The sequence below is a fragment of the Oncorhynchus nerka genome, linkage group LG3 (genome assembly GCF_034236695.1).
Source record: "Oncorhynchus nerka isolate Pitt River linkage group LG3, Oner_Uvic_2.0, whole genome shotgun sequence".
Taxonomy (NCBI): Eukaryota; Metazoa; Chordata; class Actinopteri; order Salmoniformes; family Salmonidae; genus Oncorhynchus; species Oncorhynchus nerka.
The window spans coordinates 45,103,810-45,124,720 of NC_088398.1; the positions used below are offsets into that span (position 1 = coordinate 45,103,810).

General features: G+C 41.4%; 1 protein-coding gene and 1 long non-coding RNA gene across 3 annotated transcripts in view; one reads left to right on the plus strand and one right to left on the minus strand.

The window, feature by feature from the left end:
* The window catches only part of LOC135565499 (uncharacterized), a 33,979-nt gene extending 19,236 nt beyond the window's left edge, over positions 1 to 14,743 (minus strand). Inside the window, exons 1-3 of the long non-coding RNA XR_010461637.1 lie at positions 14,656 to 14,743; positions 14,010 to 14,116; positions 4,261 to 5,934 (exon numbers count right to left, since the gene is read on the minus strand). This is a non-coding gene — a long non-coding RNA (uncharacterized LOC135565499). The remainder of the gene's footprint in view (positions 1 to 4,260; positions 5,935 to 14,009; positions 14,117 to 14,655) is intronic.
* Positions 475 to 19,188, plus strand: LOC115108704 (glucose-6-phosphatase 2). 2 transcript variants are annotated; one of them, XM_065012536.1, is made up of 6 exons: positions 475 to 4,124; positions 15,865 to 16,167; positions 16,693 to 16,802; positions 16,992 to 17,103; positions 17,212 to 17,333; positions 17,432 to 19,188. In XM_065012536.1, exons 1-6 carry the CDS (start codon positions 4,060 to 4,062, stop codon positions 17,941 to 17,943), a joined length of 1,224 nt encoding a protein of 407 aa, XP_064868608.1. In that variant the 5' UTR covers positions 475 to 4,059; the 3' UTR covers positions 17,944 to 19,188. The 2 variants fall into 2 exon arrangements, with proteins under 2 accessions (XP_064868608.1, XP_029489217.1); XM_029633357.2 differs by lacking the exon at positions 475 to 4,124 and adding an exon at positions 14,103 to 14,190.
* Positions 19,189 to 20,911: the final 1,723 nt, after the last annotated feature.

A 20,911-nucleotide genomic window follows, 5' to 3' on the forward strand; every position in this document is an offset into this window, starting at 1 on the left:
CCTTCGGGTGGTGGACCATTCTTGAAACACAGGAAACTGATGCGTGTGAAAAACCCAGCAGCATTGCAGTTCTTGCCACACCCAAACTGGTGCGTCTGGCACCTACTACCATGCCCCATTCAAAAGCACAAATATTTTGTCTGCCCCATTCAACCTCTGAATGGCACACATACGCAATCCATGTCTCAATTGTCATAAGGCTTAAAAATAATTTGTTAACATGTCTCCTCCCCTTCATCTACACTGATTGAAGTGGATTTAACAAGTGACATCAATATGGGATCATAGCTTTCACCTCTCCTAAAGTAATTCATGCGGAAATCACCTGAACATGTACACTGAGGACGCAAAACATGTTCTTAATGTTTTGTATGCTCAGGTGATTTCCGCATAAATGGCTTTAGGAGGAGCGTGTTCAAAGTGCAAAGTCAATAAACCACCTTAGACTAAAAATGCCGGACCCTGTGAGCAACTGTACGGTGAGTACTCACTCTCTTTTCAAAGACAACTTTTAGTCAAATGGCAAAGAGAAATGTTGCTTATATCTCCTTTATATGCGTGTACCATAATTCAAAATGTAATGGATTTTCTTCAAAGCTGTTTGTATTAGTGGTTACTCAAGATAGCCGCAGCTTGACAACACCATGACTTGGCGAATGTGTTATAGTACAACCTGTTGTACCGGGATCTGAAGAGGTTTTCCAACAATGGGGAGCATTTCTGCAAGGTCATGACAGTATGTCAGCAAAGGTATGGTCAATGTGATGTACTGTATTTGCATACACAACTCCTTGAGAATAACCTTTGAGGTCATTTATTTGAGCATAGTATGCTCTCTCAGATTGGAAAAGTTACACTTTTGAAGCTGAACTGCACATTTTTCATGACATTTCCATTCTTTTTTTGGTACGTACCGACACATCCATTCAGAATTGCATGCTGAAGTCCTAACTTTCGGATTGAATTTGAATTACCTGTAGTTACGGTTTCACCTCGGTTACAAAAGTAGCATGCCTTGATTACATTTCTCTGTGACTAGGGCTGAGCTGGAGGTCGAGAGCACCCTTACCTGCAGATCTATAAATTATGTCTCTGTAATCTAGCAGGGGTAGGAATTAAGGTAATCTGAATCAGGGTTGTTTGGCAGCTGGGGTGAAAGAGGAGAGATTACAAGAGGAATTGTAATAATGGCACCAGAGAAGATGACTGCCTTTTTTTACGGGCTCCTAAACAATTGTGCAATTGGGTTATTTGTAACATATTTTGTACATTATGTTTCCGCCACCGTCTCGTATGACCGAAAAGAGCTTCTGAATATCAGAACAGCGATTAATCACCTTGTACTGGACGAAGACACCAGACAAGGCCCAAATCCCTGTCATTCGCATGAAGAAGAGATGGAGATATAGGGGTAGGACGGGGCCCCTTGTAAGACTCCGACGGCAATTGAGTAACCCGCCTCTACCATCAGTGCTATTAGCCAACGTGCAATCATTGAATAATAAACTGGATGAGCTCTGATCAAGACTATCCTACCAACGGGACATTAAAAACTGTAATATCTTATGTTTTACCAAGTCGCGGCTGAATGACGACATGGATAACATACAGCTGGCTGAGTTTTCGGTGCATCGGCAAGATAGAACAGCTGCCGCCGGTAAGATAAGGGGTGGCGGTCTGTGTCTATTTGTCAATAACAGCTGGTGCAAGAAATCTAATATTAAGGTTTTGCTTGCCTGAGGTAGCTGTAGTTTATTTACCAAGAGAGTAAATAAACTATCTATATTTATCGTAGCTGTCTATTTACCACAATAAACCGATGCTGGCACTAAGACCACACTCAACGAGTTGTATAAGGCCATAAGCAAAGAAGAAAATGCTCATCCAGAGGCGCCACTCCTAGTGGCCAGTGACTTTAATGCAGGGAAACATATGTTTCACCTCATTTCTATCAGCATGTTACATGTTCAACCTGAGGGGGAAATAAAACTCCAGACCACCTTTACTCCACACACAGAGACGCGTACAAAACTCTCCCTCACCCTCCATTTGGCAAATCTGACCATTACTAAATCCTCCTGATTCCCACTTACAAGCAAAAACTAAAGCAGGAAGTACCAGTGACTCGCTCAATACGGAAGTGGTCAGATGAAGGAGATGCTAAGAACAGGACTGTTTCACTAGCACAGACTGGAATATGTTTCTGGGATTCTTCCAATGGCATTAAGGAGTACACCACATAAGTCACTGGCTTCATCAATAAGTGCATCGATGATGTCGTCCCCACAGTGACCGTACCCCAACCAGAAGCCATGGATTACAGGAAACATCCGCACTGAGCTAAAGGCTAGAGCTGCTGCTTTCAAGGAGCAGGAATCTAACCTGGACGCTTAGAAGAAATCCCGCTATGCCCTCCGACAAACCATCAAAAAGGCAAAGCATCAATACAGAACAAAGATTGAATCCTACTACACAGGCTCAGACGCTCGTTGGATATGGCCGGGCTTGTAAACTACTGACTACAAAAGGTAAGCACAGACGTGAGATGCCCAGTGACATGAGCCTACCAGACAAGCTAAATGACTTCTATGTGTGCTTCTAGGCAAGCAACACTGAAGCATGCATGAGAGCACTAGCTGTTCCGGACGACTGTGTGATCACGCTCTCCGTAGCCGATGTGAGGAAGACCTTTAAAACAGGTCAACATTCACAAGGCCATTAATATGGAGTTGGTCCCCCCTTTGCTGCTACAATAGCCTCCACTGTTCTGGGAAGGCTTTCCACTAGATATTTTTACAAGGACTTGCTTCCATTCAGCCACAAGAGCATTAGTGAGGTCAGGGACTGATGTTGGGCGATTAGGCCTGGATGCAGTCGGTGTTCCAATTCTTGGGGTTAAGGTCAGGGTTCTGTGCAGGCCAGTCAAGTTCTTCCACACCGATCTCGACAGACCATTTCTGTATGGACCTCACTTTTTGCACGGGGGCATTGTCATGCTGAAACAGGAAAGGGCCTTTGTTGCCACAAGTTGGAAGCACAGAATTGTCTAGAATGTCATTGTATGCTGTATCGTTAAGTGTTCCCTTCATTGGAACTAAGGGGCCTAGCCTGAACCATGGAAAAACAGCCCCATACCCTTATTCCTTTACAGTTTACTTTAGTTGGCACTATGTATTCGGGTAGGTAGCGTTCTCCTGGCATCTGCCAAACCCAGATTTGTCCGTTGGACTGCCAGATGTGCATGGTAATCGTTGTCATGTGTGCAGCTGTTCGGCCATGTAAACACATTTCATGAAGCTCCTGATGAACAGTTATTGTGCTGACGTTGCTTCCAGTGGCAGTTTGGAACTTGAGTGTTGAAACAGAGGACAGAAGATTTTTACGCACTACAAGCTTCAGCAATCGGATGTCCCGTTCTGTGAACTTGTGTGGCCTACCACTTCACGGCTTAGCCGTTGTTGCTCCTAGAAATATCCACTTCACAATAACAGCACATACTGTACAATTGACCTGGGCAGCTCTAGGAGGGCAGAAATCTGACAAACTGACTTTTTGGAAAGGTGGCATCCTATGAGGGTGCCACATTGGTAGTAGAATGGCCTCAGTCACTTTCAATGTTAGTTTATGGAGATTGCATGGCCGTGTGCTCGATTTTATACACCTGTCAGCAACGAGTGTGGCTGAAATAGCCGAATCAACTCATTTGAAAGGGTGTCCACATACTTAGGTTCATAACCAATGTGCATTTGTCAGAGCATTGAGCAAATTCATTCTAGCCTAGATTATATCATTTACAACCTATACAGTTCATTCCATATTGTGCATGTTCATTCAGATTTAGACAGCACAAACACCATAGCATAACCTTTGACACAACACTATATGCAATTCAACAAGTATGTTAATATACATCCTAACCAGATTATGTTCCGTTTTCAAAAGGATTGTGAGCAGAGTATTATTCAATTGGCTCATCCAGTCAAAATCAGGAGCTCCATCATTTACTAAGGACCCTCGGAGTGTGAAATCAGAGGCCCCAGTGAAAGCAAACTGTCTTCAATGCTTTCGTCCAAGATAGAGCCACAGCCAAGACTGAGGAAGAGGAAAGTAACACCCATACACAAGTACGATCAAAGATTTGTCATCATTCTGATTTTGCCTTTGAATAACAACAAGAAACACATACATAATAACATTCATGATAAAGCTACAAGTTGCACAAACCACTTGTTAATGTACGCTACTATTTACTGTACTCACTCTGGTATGATCCTCCTTCGTTGATCCTCAGCATGAAGGTGTATGTACAGTTGAAGTCGGAAGTTTACATACACCTTAGCCAAATACATTTAAACTCCGTTTTTAAACTCAGTTTAATCCTAGTAAAAAAGTCCATGTCTTAGGTCAGTTAGGAACACCACTTTATTTTAAGATGTGAAATGTCAGAATAATAGTAGAGAGAATTATTTATTTCAGCTTTTATTTCTTTCATCACATTCCCAGTGGGTCAGAGGTTTACAAACACTCAATTAGTATTTGGTAGCATTGCCTTTAAATTGTTTAACTTAGGTCAAACATTTAGGGTAGCCTTCCACAAGCTTCCCAGAATAAGCTGGGTGAATTTTGGCACATTCCTCCTGACAGAGCTGGTGTAACGGAGTCAGGTTTCTAGGCCTCCTTGCTCGCACACGCTTTTTCAGTTCTGCCCGGATCTTCTAATCGGATTGAGGTCAGGGCTTTGTGATGGCCACTCCAATACTTCCAATACCACTCCAAGCCATTTTGCCACAACTTTGGAAGTATGCTTGGGGTCATTGTCCATTTGGAAGACCCATGTGACCAAACTTCAACTTCCTGACTGATGTCTTGAGATGTTGCTACAATATATCCACATCATTTTCCTGCCTCGTGATGCCATCTATTTTGTGAAGTGCACCAGTCCCTCCTGCAGCAAAGCACCCCAATAACATGATGCTGCCACCCTGTGCTTCACGGTTGGGATGGTGTTCTTTGGCTTGCAAGCCTCCCCCTTTTTCCTACAAACATAACGATCATTATGGCCAAACAGTTCTAGTTTTGTTTTATCAGAACAGAGGACATTGCTCCAAAAAGTACGATCTTTGTCCCCATGTGCAGTGGCAAACCGTAGTCTAGCTTTTTTATGGCAGTTTTGGAGCAGTGGCTTCTTCCTTGCTGAGCAGCCTTTCAGGTTATGTCGATATAGGACTCGTTTTACTGTGGATATAGATACTTTTGTACCGGTTTCCTCCAGCATCTTCACAAGGTCCTTTTGCTGTTGTTCTGGGATTGATTTGCACTTTTCGCACCAAAGTATGTTCATCTCTAGGAGACAGAACGTGTCTCCTTCCTGATCGGTATGATGACTGCGTGGTCCCATGGTGTTAATACTAGTGTACTATTTTTTTGTACAGATGAAGGTGGTACCTTCAAGCGTTTGGAAATTGATCCCAAAGATGAACCAGACTTGGAGGTCTACAATGTTTTGGCTGATTTCTTTTGATTTTCCCATGATGTCAAGCAGAGGCACTGAGTTTGACAGTAGACCTTGAAATACATCCACAGGTACACCTCCAAATGACTCAAATTATGTCAATTAGCCTATCAGAAGGTTCTAAAGCCATGACAATTTTCCAAGCTGTTTGAAGGCAGTGAACGTAGTGTATGTAAACTTCTGACCCACTGGAATTGTGATACAGTGAATTAAGTGAAATAATCTGTCTGTAAACAATTGTTGGAAAAATGACTTCTGTCATGCACAAAGTAGATGTCCTAACCGACTTGCCAAAACTATAGTTTGCTAACAAGACATTTATGGAGTGGTTCAAAAACTAGTTTTAATGACTCCAACCTAAGTGTATGTAAACTTCCGACTTCAAATGTATGCACAGTCAGTCACTTTGGTTGATGTCTCACCTTGAATAAAAGAAAAACAAATCATTTGACTTCTGTGGTTGAACACATAGTCAACATTCAAATGGTACAATATTACCAACAGATTTCTTCCCAATTTACCATAAATTGCTCTAATTTCCAATCCCGAAATCCCTGTTTGGCTTTGTTGATATATTCTGTCTTTCTTGGCTTTGTTTTGGGACACGATCACTTTAAAGAAAGGAAAAAGTATACGTGTCCTGTTTTTTCCTGAATACTCATCTATTGAGACCAACAAAAAAGTGTATATAGGACTAAATCTAATAATCCACTACAAATCAAATTTTACTGGTCACATACACATGGTTAGCAGATAATGTGAGTGTCGCAAAATGCTTGTGCTTCTTTTTATTTAACCATTTACAACTGCGACCTGGCCAAGATAAAGCAAAGCAGCTCGACAAAAACAACAGTTACACATGGGATAAAACAAAACGTACAGTCAATAACACAATAGAAAAATCTATATACAGTACAGTGTGTGCAAATGTTGTAAGATTAGAGAGGTAAGGCAATAAATAGGCCATAGTGGTGAAATCATTTCAATTTAGAAATTAAACACTCGAGTGAGATGTGCAGAAGATGATTGTGCAAATACAGATACTGGGTTGCAAAAGAGCAACAAACAAAAAAATAACAATATTGGTGGGCTATTTACAGATGGCTGTGTACAGGTGCAGTGATCGGTAAGCTGCTCTGACAGCTGATGCTTAAAGTTAGTGAGGGAGATATGAGTCTCCAGCTTCAGTGATTTTTGCAATTAGTCCCAGTCACTGGCAGCAGAGAACTGGAAGGAAAGGCAGCCAATTAGGTGTTGGCTTTGGGGATGACCAGTGAAATATACCTGCTGGAGCACGTGTTACGGGTGGGTGTTGCTATGGTGACCAGTGAGCTGAGATAAGGCGGGGCTTTACCTAGCAAAGACTTATAGATGACCTGTAGCCAGTGGGTTTGGCGACGAATATGAAGCGAGGGCCAGCCAACGAGAGCATACCAGGTCGCAGTGGTGGGTAGTATATGGGGCTTTGGTGACAAAACGGATGGCACTGTGATTACTCAGCAAATTGGATGCAGTCTGAGTGTTGAAGGCTATTTTGTGAATGACATCGCCAAAGTCCAGGATCGGTAGGATAGTCAGTTATACGAGGGTATGTTTAGCAGCATGAGTGAAGGAGGCTTTGTTGCGAATTAGGAAGCCAATTCTAGATTTAATTTTAGATTGGAGATGCTTAATGCGAGGCTGGAAGGAGAGTTTACAGTCTAGCCAGACACCTCGGTATTTGAAGTTGTCCACATATTCTAAGTCAGAACCGTCCAGAGTAGTGATGCTAGGCAGGTGGGCGGCGATCGGTTGAAGAGCATGCATTTAGTTTTACTAGCATTAAAGAGCAGTTGGAGGCCACAGAAGGAGTGTTGTATGGCATTGAAGCTCATTTGGAGGTTTGTTAACAGTGTCCAAAGAAGTGCCAGAAGTATACAGAATGGTGTTGTCTGTGTAGAGGTGGATCAGAGAATCACCAGCAGCAAGAGCGACATCATTGACGTATACAGAGAAAAGAGTCGGCCCGAGAATTGAACCCTGTTGCACCCCCATAGAGACTGCCAGAGGTCCAGACAACAGGCCCTCCGATTTGAAATACTGAATTCTATCTGAGAAGTAGTTGGTGAACCAGGCGAGACAGTCACTTGAGAAACCAAGGCTGTTGAGTCTGCCGATAAGAACGCAGTGATTGACAGAGTCGAAAGCCTTGGCCAGGTCGATGAAGACGGCTGCACAGTAGTATTTTATCGATGGCGGTTATGATATCGTTTAGGACCTTGAACGTGGCTGAGGTGCACCAATGACCAGCTCGGAAACCAGATTGCATAGCGGAGAAGGTACGGTGGGATTCAAAATGGTCGGTGATCTGTTTGTTAACTTGGCTTTTGAAGACTTTAGAAAAGGCAGAATAGGATAGATATAGGTCTGGAACAGTTTGGGTCAAGAGTGTCTCCCCCTTTGAAGAGGGGGATGACCTCGGCAGCTTTTCAATCTTTAGGGATCTCAGATGATACGAAAGAGAGGTTGAAAAGTCTAGTAATAGGGTTTGCAACAATTGAGGCGGATAATTTTCAAGAGGGTCCAGATTGTCTTGCCCAGATGATTTGTAGGGGTCCAGATTTTGCAGCTCTTTCGGAACATCAGCCATCTGGATTTGGGTGAAGGAGAAGCAGGGGGCTTGGGCAAGTTGCTGCAGAGCTTTTGGCCGGGGTAGCCAGGTGGAAAGCATGGCCAGCCGTAGAAAAAGCTTATTGAAATTCTCGATTATCGGCGGTGATAGTGTTTCCTAGCCTCAGTGCAGTGGGCAGCTGGGAGGAGGTGCTTTTATTCTCCATGGACTTTACAGTGTCCCAGAACTTTGGGGAATTTGTGCTACAGGATGCAAATTTCAGTTTCAAAAAGCTAGCCTTTGCTTTCATAACTGACTGTATATTGGTTCCTAACTTCCCTGAAAAGTTGCATATCGTGGGAGCTATTCGATGCTAATGCAGTACACCACGGGATGTTTTTGTGCTGGTCAGGGCAGTCAAGTCTGTAGTGAACCAAGGGCTATATCTGTTCTTTGTTCTACAATTTTTTGGATGGGACATGCTTATTTAAAACTTCTTACGGATAGGCGGGACAGTCGCGTCCCACAAAAACAGGGAAAATGCAGCGCAGCAAATTTTTTTAAAATGATATAAAAATCAAACTTTCATTCAATCACACAAATAAGATACTCAATTAAAGCTACACTCGTTGGCTGGATTCACAACATGTCAGATTTCAAATAAAATAAAAATGCTTTTCGGCGAAAGCATAAGAAGCTATTATCTGATGATAGCACAACCAGTAAAAGAGGGTAGCATATTTCAACCCTGCAGGCGCTACACAAAACGCAGAAATATAATATAAAACATGAATTACCTTTGAAGAGCTTATTTTGTTGGTACTCCAATATGTCCCATAAACATCACAATTGGTCCGTTTGTTCGATTAATTCCGTCCATATATATCCAAATGTCAATTTATAAAGCGCGTTTGATCCAGAAAAAAAACACAAGGTCACTACAAAATATTTAAAAAGTTGCCTATTAACTTTGCAAAAATATTTCAAACAACTTTAGTAATGCAACTTTAGGTATTTTTAAACGTTAATAATCGATCAAATTGTAGACGGGTCTCTCTTGTTCAATACAGGAAGACAACAAACCAGCGCTACTTTTCACGTCTTGCGCAACTCAACGGTGTTACCCAGTTCCTAGTTGGCCTACTTCTTCATTGCACAAAGGAATAACCTGAACCAAATTCCAAAGACTGGTGACACCCAGCGGAAGTGGTAGGAAATAAAAACCAGTTCCTAAGAAATATCATTTGCCAACAAGAACTCACTGAACAGACAGACCTCAAAAAATAAATCTGAACTGTTAGTCCTCAGGGTTTTGCCTGCTACATACGTTCTGTTATACTCACAGACATGATTCAGTTTTAGAAACTTCAAAGTGTTTTCTATCCAAATCTACAAATAATATGCATATCTTATATTCTTGGCATCAGTAGCAGGAAGTTGAAATTGGGCACGATTTTTATCCAAAAGTGAAAATTCTGCCCCCTTGCCCCAAGAGGTTAAGATGGTGAGGATAGCACTTTTAAAGAATAACCAGGCATCCTCTATTGGCGGGATGAGGTCAATATCCTTCCAGGATACCCGGTCGATTAGAAAGGCCTGCTCGCTGAAGTGTTTTAGGGAGCGTTTGACAGTGACGAAGGGTGGTCGTTTGACCGCGGACCCATTACGGACGCAAGCAATGAGGCAGTAAAATCGCTGAGATCCTGGTTGAAGACAGCAAAGGTATTTAGAGGGCAAGTTGGTCAGGATGATATCTATGAGCGTGCCCTTGTTTACGGATTTAGGGTTGTACCTGGTAGGTTCCTTGATAATTTGTGTGAGGTTGAGGGCATCAAGCTTAGATTGTAGGACGGCCGGGGTGCTAGCATATCCCAGTTTAGGTCACCGTTCGATAGTCGCTACTACGCTAGGTGAGCGAGAGACAACGGAGTTCAGAGAGCTAGCGGGCCGGGGCTAGTGGATGTGTTTTCATCGTCATGGAAAAGTCTGTTGAAACCACATCGTACGATTACGTCGGCAGACCAGTCGTGATGGATCGGCGGGGCTCCGTGTCGACAATAAAGGGTCCAGGTCAATTGGCAAAAGAGGTATTGTAGCCCAAGAAGTTAGCTGGTATATGGGCCTAGCTCAAGGCTAACTGGTGCTTGCTTCGGGACATAGGCGTTAGCTAAAAGTAGCCACTCGATTGCAGATAGCTGGCTGCGATGTTCTGATGTAATGGTCCAGAGCTTTCAGCAGGAATCTGGTGATGTGCTAGAGAGAAGCAGTCCGATATGCTCTGGGTTGATGTCGCGCTGTGCAGACTGGCAAGTATTGTCCGAGCTAATGCTTGCTGGTGTCCCGAGCTAAAAGATAAAGACCGCTAGCCTTGGCTAACAAAGACTGATAGCTAGTAGCTAGTTAGCTCAGAGATGGAGGTTCCAGTTATAAGGAATAAAAATAGCAGATCCGTACCACATTGGGTGAGCCGGGTTGCAGGAAAGTATATTTAGTTCGTAGATAGATACTACTGCCGACTTGCCAATACTATAGTTTGTTAACAAGAAATTTGTGGAGTGATTGAAAAACATGTTTTAATGACTCCAACCTAAGTGTATGTAAACTTCCGACTTCAACTGTATATGGATGAGCGATGGCTGTGCGGCATAGGCAAGATGCAGTAGATGGTATAGAATACAGTATCTACATATGAGATGAGTAATGTAGGATATGTAGATATTATTAAAGTGGCGTTATTTAAAGTGACTACTGATACCTTTAATCAGTTTAATGAATAGATTTAATAAAGTGGCCAGAGATTTGTGTCTGTATGTTAGTGACAGCTGTTTTAACAGTCTGATGGCCTTGAGATTGAAACACAGTTTCTGTCTCTCGGTTCCAGCTTTGATGCACCTGTACTGACCTCGCCTTCTGGATGATAGCAGTGTGAACAGGCAGTGGCTCGGGTGGTTGTTGTCCTTGATTATCTTTTTGGCCTTCCTTTGATATCGGGTGCTGTAGGTGTCCTGGAGGGCAGGTAGTTTACCCCCGGTGATGAGTTGTGCAGACTCCATCCTCTGGAGAGCCTTGCGGTTAAGGGCGGAGCGGTTGCCGTACCAGGCGGTGATACAGCCATGGTTGTGCCTTCTTCACAATGCTGTTTGTGTGGCTGAGAACGCACCCTTGTGGGGACCCAGTGTTGATGATCAGCGGGGTGGAGATGTTTCCTACCCTCACCACCTGGGGGCGGCCCGTCAAAGTCCAGGACCCAGTTGCACAGGATGGGGTTGAGACCCAGGGTCTCGAGCTTAATGTCGAGTTTGGAGGGTACTATGGTGTTAAATGCTGAGCTGTAGTCAATTAACAGCATTCTGACATAGGTATTCCTCTTGTCTAGATGGGATAGGGCAGTGTGCAGGCGATTGCGTCGTCTGTGGACCTATTGGGGCGGTAAGCAAATTGGAGTGGGTCTAGGGTATCAGGGAGGGTGGAGGTGATATGATCCTTGACTAGTCTCTCAAAGCACTTCATGATGACAGAAGTGAGTGCTACGTGGCGATAGTCATTTAGTTCAGTTACCTTAGCTTTCTTGGGAACAAGAACAATGGTGGCCATCTTGAAGCATGTGGACACAGCAGACTGGAATAGGGATTGAATATGTCCGTAAACACACCAGCCAGCCGGTCTGTGCATGCTGAGGACTCTGCAAGGGATGCCATCTGGGCCAGCAGCCTTGCGATGGTTAATACATTTAAACGTTTTACTCACATTGGCGACGGTGAAGGAGAGCCCACAGGCTTTGGTAGCGGGCCGTGTCAGTGGCACTGAATTGTCCTCAAAGCGAGCAATTTGTCTGGGAGCAAGACGTCAATGTCCGATGGGGCTGGTTTTCTTTTTGTAATCCGTGATTGACTGTAGACCCTGCCACATACGTCTCGTGTTTGAGCCGTTGAATTGCGACTCTACTTTGTCTCTATACTGATGCTTTGCTTGTTTGATTGCCTTGGAAGGAATAGCTACACTGTTCGTATTCTGTCATGTTTCCAGTTGCCTTGCCATGATTAAAAGTGGTGATTCGCGCTTTCAGTTTTGGCGAATGCAGCCATCAATCCACAGTTTCTGGTGAGGGAATGTTTTAATAGTCAGTGGGTACATCACCGATGCACTTGCTATTAAAAACTTGCTCACCGAGTCAGTGTATACGTCAATGTTGTTTTCTGAAGCTACCCGGAACATATCCCAGTCCACGTGATCGAAGCAATCTTGAAGCGTGGAATCTGATTGGTCAGACCAGCATTGGATAAGACCAGAGCACGGGCGTTTCCTGTTTTAGTGTTTGTCTATTGGCTGGGAGCAACAAAATGGAGTCATGGTCAGATTTGCCGAAAGGAGGGTGGGGGAGGGCTTTGTATTCATTGCGGAAGTTAGAGTCGCAATGGTCCAGAATGCTACCAGCTCGTGCCGTGCATTCGATATGCTGATAGAATTTAGTAAACCCCAGCTAGAATAAATGCAGCCTCAGGATATATGGTTTCCACATGGCTTTGGAAATCATATATGGCTTTTTGTTTGCAAATCTGCCTAGAAGCCCAACATCCCAGAGTCGCTTCTTCACTGTTGACGTTAAGACTGGTGTTTTGCAGGAACTATTTAATGAAGCTGCCAGTTGAGGACTTGTGAGGCGTCTGTTTCTCAAAACTAGACACTAATGTACTTGTCCTCTTGCTCAGTTGTGCACCGGGGCCTCCCACTCCTCTTGCTATTCTGGTTATTTAATTTAACAGCTTGAGCTGTTCTGTGAAGGGAGTAGTACACAGCGTTGTACGAAATCTTCAGTTTCTTGGCAATTTCTCACATGTAATAGCCTTCATTTCTCAGAATAAGAATAGACTGCTGAGTTTCAGAAGAAAGTTATTTGTTTCTGGCCATTTTGAGCCTGTAATCGAACCTACAAATGCTGATGCTCCAGATACTCAACTAGTGTAAAGAAGGACAGTTTAATTGCTTCTTTAATCAGTACAAATCAAATCAAATTTATTTATATAGCCCTTCGTACATCAGCTGATATCTCAAAGTGCTGTACAGAAACCCAGCCTAAAACCCCAAACAGCAAGCAATGCAGGTGTAGAAGCACGGTGGCTAGGAAAAACTCCCTAGAAAGGCCAAAACCTAGGAAGAAACCTAGAGAGGAACCAGGCTACAACAGTTTTCAGCTGTGCTAACAATCGCAAAATGGTTTTATAATGATGATTTAGCCTTTTTTAAATTATAAACTTGGATTAGCTAACCAAACGTGCCATTGGAACACAGGAGTGATGGTTGCTGATAATGGGCCTCTGTACGCCTATGTAGATATTACATAAAAAATCTGCCATTTCCAGCTACAATAGTCATTTACAACATTAACAATGTCAACACTGTATTTCTAATCAATTTTACATTATTTTAAATGGACAAAAAAAGTGCTTTTCTTTTTAAAAAAATGGACATTTCTTAGTGACCTAAAACGTTTGAATGGTAGTGTGTGTGTGATTTTTATATATACAACTCTAAAATAAAAAAGTAAAAAAATGTATCACAGGTGCAATCAAACACACATGCACACAGGATCACTATTTGCTGCTACTATTTATCCTGCTGCTCAGTTGCTTTTAACCCTGGTTACAACTATCACCAGTATCACTGCACTGACATTGGCACTGGCACTGGTATGGAACTGTATGTAGTGACTTTTCTCCTGTGTATTTCTTTATTTAAGTGTGTATTTTCATCTGACTTAGTCATTGTTGAAGAAGAGCTTGCAAGTAAGCATTTCACTACTGTTTACGCATGCTATATCCAGTGCACGTGACAGGATAAAGGTCATTTCAATTGATGATAGGTTTGTTAATATATTTTTTTAAACAATAGATAACATTGATACACAACCTTATAAGGTTAGGGTCCCCACACCGCCATATTTCCATGTCACAGCTCCTGTTAACGGAAAACAGATGGAAGACCGAGTGAACTACCTGGTCTGCGTCTCTGAACACCTGTGTGTAAATGGAAGAGAAGCCACAAATGTGTTGTCACTGATAAATACGGTCGGCTGTAACTGTTAAAACAGGTATAGTAAGTGTGTATTTTGTATTCGTGAAATTGAAGTGATTTGAAAGGAGTGGTATATGTTTATAGAACCGTACCGCAATTGAGAATTGATTCCTGTTTACATGGAGTAATGTCATTTGTTTTGGCTTCCAGAGCCAATTCGCCCTTGTAAATCAGAACATGTAAGGTCCTACGGTGTAACGTTAGTCTCCTTTGGTCCAATACTGGGCTAGTTTAGGCTATTTTTTCCCAGCTGCCACATGCATAAATCAAGTGTCGGGGGTTCAATTTTTCTGATAAAACAGCTAATCCCAGATTGTTGTAGCTTTACACTGAAATATATGAACTCATGGTTAAGCAAACCCGGCTAGCTAAAAACAAACCACCTCTCAACTCATGAACAAACGTGGCCGACGCGATTCATATAACAATAATTTTAGCTATAATTGTATAAAATATGGTGAATTTAGTTAGCCAACGTTACCGTAGCAATTTTCGGATGTTCCTAGACCCAGAACTCCTGTCAGCTTTTCGCAGTAGTTTTCAAAATTTCGGCTCACGGAAACAAGGACTGTGACTGCACACCGGAAATTGAGGTTTTTTTTATGTAAAGTTAAAGTTGCTAGTCCTTTAAGAAATAAACTTATGCAATACAAATTATAATGCACAGTATTTATCAAATTCGATGTTTATTCCTTATGTATCGTCTAAAACCAGATATGAAAATAAAAAGGGAATGAGACACGTTTTTCACAATGTAAAGTTTTTAGTCTCTTTGTCTGTGCTCATGAATTTGCGCCACCCTGTGGCGATATAAGACATGTACCTGTAGGCAAAGCCTATATCAACGTTATACATATATATATTTGTACATTTTAGTCGAGTTTATATCTGCATGAAGATACAGAATGTTAAGAAAGCATAGTTTAGTACCAGTTTAGTCCTGGAGGTTGTCTAGAAAAGGGGTCTGTTCACGGTTCTTCATTTTCATTAGATATCCCATTGGTCTCACTGGGGCATCTGGTAGCCTTTTTCTCAGTTGAGAAAAATAAGAGCAAAACTGCTCCTTTGGGGTCCGCAGCCATTCAATGTATTTGAACTATTCCAGACAGAACAGCTGAACAGTCAACTAATAATAAAGCCCTTGATAAGTGAATCAAGTTGTGAAATATCTGGGTGTCCCAGAGGAGAGGTTCGAGAACCACTGTAGTAGGGGATGTTCACTTATCTTAGGGTAATGGTTCAAATCCAAAATTACTTTAAAAAATAAACAATATAATAATAATAGTACATATCGTGATGTTTTACTTCACAGTTAGAAACCCATTGTTGTTACAGTGCCCAATCACCCCACCAGAGAATCACTGAATGGGAAAATGATGTCATTATGTAAATGACCCGGTGGTCGAACAGTGCATTTGCGTGCGAACACTGTCCTCAGAGGTGGATAGAATGGCTAATATTTAACCAATAAAAGTAATGACCTGTGGACAATCTAATGTCCACACTATCATCCTGTAAACAACTTTGTGCAACATGCCTTAAAATGCTGATTTCACATTATACCAACACAATCAAACAATGTCAACCCATACACTTAGCTTTTGAATGATTTATGATGGTACATTTACATATAAAGAAGACCGCTCTCTCTCTCTCTCTCTCTCTCTCTCTCTCTCTCTCTATTAAAAAGGGAGAGACTGATGTCCACGGTACAGCATTGTAGTTGTGGCCAAGGGAGCAGCTGTCCCAGTCGTGCCAGACAGACTGAACCCCAGATGGACCTCATCCACAGCAGTGGGGTGCTGGTGATCCAGCACCTCCAGAGCAACTACAAGGACTACCATGACTTCCTTGACTTCATGTCCTCTGTGGGCGACCCTCGTAACATCTTTTCTCTCTATTTCCCTCTGTGGTTTCAGCTTAGCCAAATTGTCGGCACCAAGATGATATGGGTGGCAGTTATCGGAGACTGGTTCAACCTCATTTTCAAATGGTAGGACACCATCTGCTCACTGTGTTTAAAAAATATATATTTACACTTGTGTTGCCATAGCTAGTAAAGGCAGGGAGAGATAGTGAGTGAAAGTTAAGTAACATTATGCGTATTGATGCTTATAACAACATGCTCATGCTGTCTAGGGGATCAGCATGACATTGCATAAATATTTTGACAGATATAGTTTGTTTGGCATAGTATAAGGAATTTGATTGTATTGAAACACATATTGTTATATAAATGTTATGTTAAACTGGGTGGTTCGAGCCCTGAATGCTGATTGGCTGACAGCTGTGGTATATCAGACTGTATACCACGGGTATGACGCAACATTTATTTTTACTGCTCTAATTACATTGGTAACCAGTTTATAATAGCAGTAAGGCACCTTGGGGGTTTGTGGTATATGGCCAATATACCACAGTTGCGTCGTGCCTAAGAACAGCCCATAGCCGTGGTATATTGGCCACATACCACACCCTCTCGTGCATTATTGCTTAAATCTGACTCTCTTGTTTTTAGGATTCTGTTTGGTCAACGGCCATACTGGTGGGTGCATGAAACTCTCTTTTACCAGAATAATTCACTCCCCCAGCTGGAGCAGTTCCACATTACCTGTGAAACAGGACCAGGTCAGTGTAATTTCCTGTCTGACAATCCTTATGATCATACATTCTGGAGATTGAAGGATTATTCCATGTAATGGATTGCAAAATGGCAAAACTGTCTGATGTATTGTTTTGTGAACTGAAATATATATTTGTGAAGATCTGAATGTGTGTCATGCTTGTATGATAGATAAACCCTGTTCATTTGTATAGGCAGTCCATCCGGTCATGCCATGGGCTCTTCGTGTGTCTGGTATGTAATGATCACATCAGCACTCAACTTTACCAGACGCCTTTGTGACAGCTCAACTCAGGGTTGCCAGAGGTAGGCATATTCATGAGCATGCTGTTACTATGTTGCTTTGTGAAAGAATGTATGTGCCTGTATAATGTGTGCCTCTATTAGGGCCTAAATTATCCTCAATCTTCTCAGGTTTGGGCTTGTGTGGTCCTTTTTGTGGATGGCATTTTGGATCATTCAGATTAGTGTTGGCATCTCCAGGATCTTCATCGCCACACACTTCCCTCACCAGGTTATCCTTGGTGTTCTAGCTGGTAAGACTTCTATTAGGACCAATTAGTGTTTACATGGTGTGTGTTTTCACTTGGTAGACATTTTCACTACAGTATATATATTTTTTAATTCTCAACAGGTATACTAGTTGCTGAAGCATTTGAGCATGTTCCCTCGATCCACACAGCCAGTTTAAAAGTCTACCTTCACACTAGCTTATTTCTGTTCTCCTTTGCCGTCAGCCTTTACTTGCTCCTTAAAATGATAGACATTGACCTATTGTGGTCGATACCTAAAGCAAAGAAGTGGTGTGCCAATCCAGACTGGATCCACCTGGACACTACACCTTTTGCTGGTTTAGTGAGGAACCTGGGAGCATTGTTTGGACTTGGCCTGGCCATTAACTCTCAGATGTTCATCCAGAGCTGCAAGGTGAAGAACGGCTACAAGACTAGGTTTAAACTCATGTGTGTAGCAGCCAATCTGACCTCTCTGCAGCTGTACGATTTCATCAAAATTCCCACTCACACAGAGATCCTGTTCTACACACTCTCATTCTGTAAGAGTGCTGCAGTCCCTCTTAGTGTGGTGGCACTCATCCCCTACGGTGTTCACTTGTTGATAGGAGACAAGGAGAGGAAATTAGACTAAATGTTTGTACATCGTCACTTGACACAATGACGAATTGCATTATAATGAACATAGATTGCTATGGCAATTTGTTTATGGTTGTAATGTAGATATCTTTTGCTAAGCTATTTACCTTGTTGGAAAATGTGGATTATAATTTTTGCAATGTTAAATTGTATGTTACATGTACAGTGTGAAATGAGTGAGCTGGTGTTTTTTTAAGACAAAAAAAATTAAAGTAAATTGTAAACAAAATGTGTTTTATCAATTTCCTTTACTGTTTTTAACCTTTATTTAACTAGGCAAGTCAGTTAAGAACAAATTCTTATTTACAATGATGGCCGGATGACGCTGGACTAATTGTGCGCCACCCTATGGGAATCCCAATCACAGCCGGATGTGATATAGCCTGGATTTGAACCAGGGACTGTAGTGACACCTATTGCACTGAGATGCAGTGCCTTACACCGCTGCGCCACTCAGGAGCCTGTAAATATTCTCATTCTACTGTGATTCCAATTTAGATTCATGTTTTTCCTTGAGAAAGAGCTACTATATATATGTATATATATATTTTTTTTTTTTCATATTATGAGGTTGGAGTAATACTGTGAAATTGTGAAAATGATGATGCCATTTTAGTTTGAAAAGATGGCCTGAAATTTCAGCCTGTTTTGGTGTTTAGTGCTGGGTGATTAACCGAAATGTCAGTTATTTTTCTTTTTTTTAAAACAACAAATTGACTGATGTCAGTTCAATTATTTGAATTCCATTTCATATTTTTTTTCTGTGAGCTCAACACGCACATCACAGTTTCTCTACAGATAAATCAGAGTCAGGCTGAACTGTGTGATGTAGTAGGGAGTTCTAGTTTTCAACCAGACAATATTCTACCTAGTTTAGCGCATAAAATGTGGTAATTAACTACAATGACCCTATTCCATTGCGCAGCTACTTGTCCTGTCTGTATTTATTTTAAGCCTGCTATGGAAGAGAGATGAATACCAGACCTTGAGGCGATATAGAGAACAGCTGTTGCTTTGTGAGGTATCTTTACACTTGTTGATATTCAGCAGTTATAAAAGTATGTCTTATTTCATTTGAAGAACTACAAAATAGTGATTTTGTCAGACAGCGTAGGCAGCAGCTCTATAGAGATGAGATGATGACTGAAATAACAAGTCATCAAATAAAACAAATGTAATATACACAACAACTGAAATATTTTATTAAAGTAAAGTAATGTGAATAAATGATGGTTAATAAGTGATAAGCAATAATGGGCAGTCACTAGCATCATGGGACTCTAATAAAAAATCTAATAAAAATCTGTGTTGTTACAGCATTCAGCCCACATAATGAATAGCACATTTAATGTCCAAAAAATAATCGAACTGAAATGACCTCAAAAAGCACTAAATTGCTCAGCGCTAGGTGGGATGGAGTTTTGGTCAGACTGGTGACATCACCAAGCATTAAATTAGTTAAGACTAATAAGAGAGTTCCAAATCTCGGGCCAATAACTTTCAGTTCTCCCCACTCAGACCACTCCCAGAAATGTTTTGATGTTGAGATTAAAAACAGCTGCATTGGAACTTTAAATATAACAGATAATTCCTTGAGAAGTTTTGAATTGTTCTATCAGTGTTTGTTTTTTTGTGAAACATGAGCCATTTCACCAAAATATAGAATTCATGACAATAACAATTTACCTCATCATCATAAACATATTATTCTGGCATAAACCTTACTACTAATGATAATGTAGCAAAAATACATGGTTATTAACAGCCCTGCTTTTTGCTACTGTAGTAAATACCCATCCTTATCACAGCTGTTACTATAATGTAATAACTTAAATGTATCTAAATGTCACTCTGTACAAGCCAATTTGGATGTAGGCCTATACCAAAATGTACTGCATAACACATTGTCTGATATACACATGGACCTTTGTAGCTCAGTTGGTAGAGTGTGTAACACCAGGGTAGTGGGTTCAAATCCCAGGACCACCCATACGTAAAATTTATGAAGCATTACATCAAGTCGCTTTGGATAAAAACATCTGCTAAATATCATATTTTATATTACATGTAACTCTTCAAGAAGATGTACATTTTCTAACAGGGTACTCTACTTAGCTTACCCCCATTATCTGTTGCTAGGAGGCTACATGGTTACCTTGCAAGTTTGGTTAGATAAATTATATAACTGTCCACTTAGTGCTTGCTCAGCCTATCCAGGCCTGAGGAGACATCTGTGATTGTGTGTTGTTACGTGTTAATGCTGAACCTGGAAAGGTTCAGCAGGAGGTTCATAATGCTGATAAATCAGCATGTGCTTTCAGAATATGCCCACTAATCACTTGGCAAACTAAGTTCATGGAGTACATCGTTTGTGAAAAATCCTTGGCTTACTTAATGCACAAAATGATGTACAATTACTTGGTGGTTTGTGAAAGGTGTTAGCATTTACTAACACACAATTGTGTTGGGCATTTCAACACCACAGTTCAATGGTAAACTACAGCTTCATTCAGAGGTCACCTATGACATACAGTATTTCATACAGAATTGAGACCAAAGAGAAGTTTCCTTCATATCTAGAGTCCATCATTCATTTATTCAGTTACATATCCATCAAATATATACGGTTTGAGGTGTTCTTTTTATCAAGGACAAATATATACGGTTTGAGGTGTTCTTTTCATCAAAGACACAACAAACCAATGCTAGATGTTACCTGTCGTTTATGGTCGCAGCACACGCCATCAACACACCATCACTGTTTCTCAAGGACAACACATTACATTTCCCAATGTACAGTGCATTTGTAAATTATTCAGACCCCTTCACTTTTTCCACATTTTGTTACGTTACAGCCTTATTCTGAAATTCATAAAAAAATGTTTTATCCTAAATCTACACGCAATACCCCACAATGACAAAGCAAAAACAAGTTTTCAGACATTTTTGCAAATTTCAGAAAT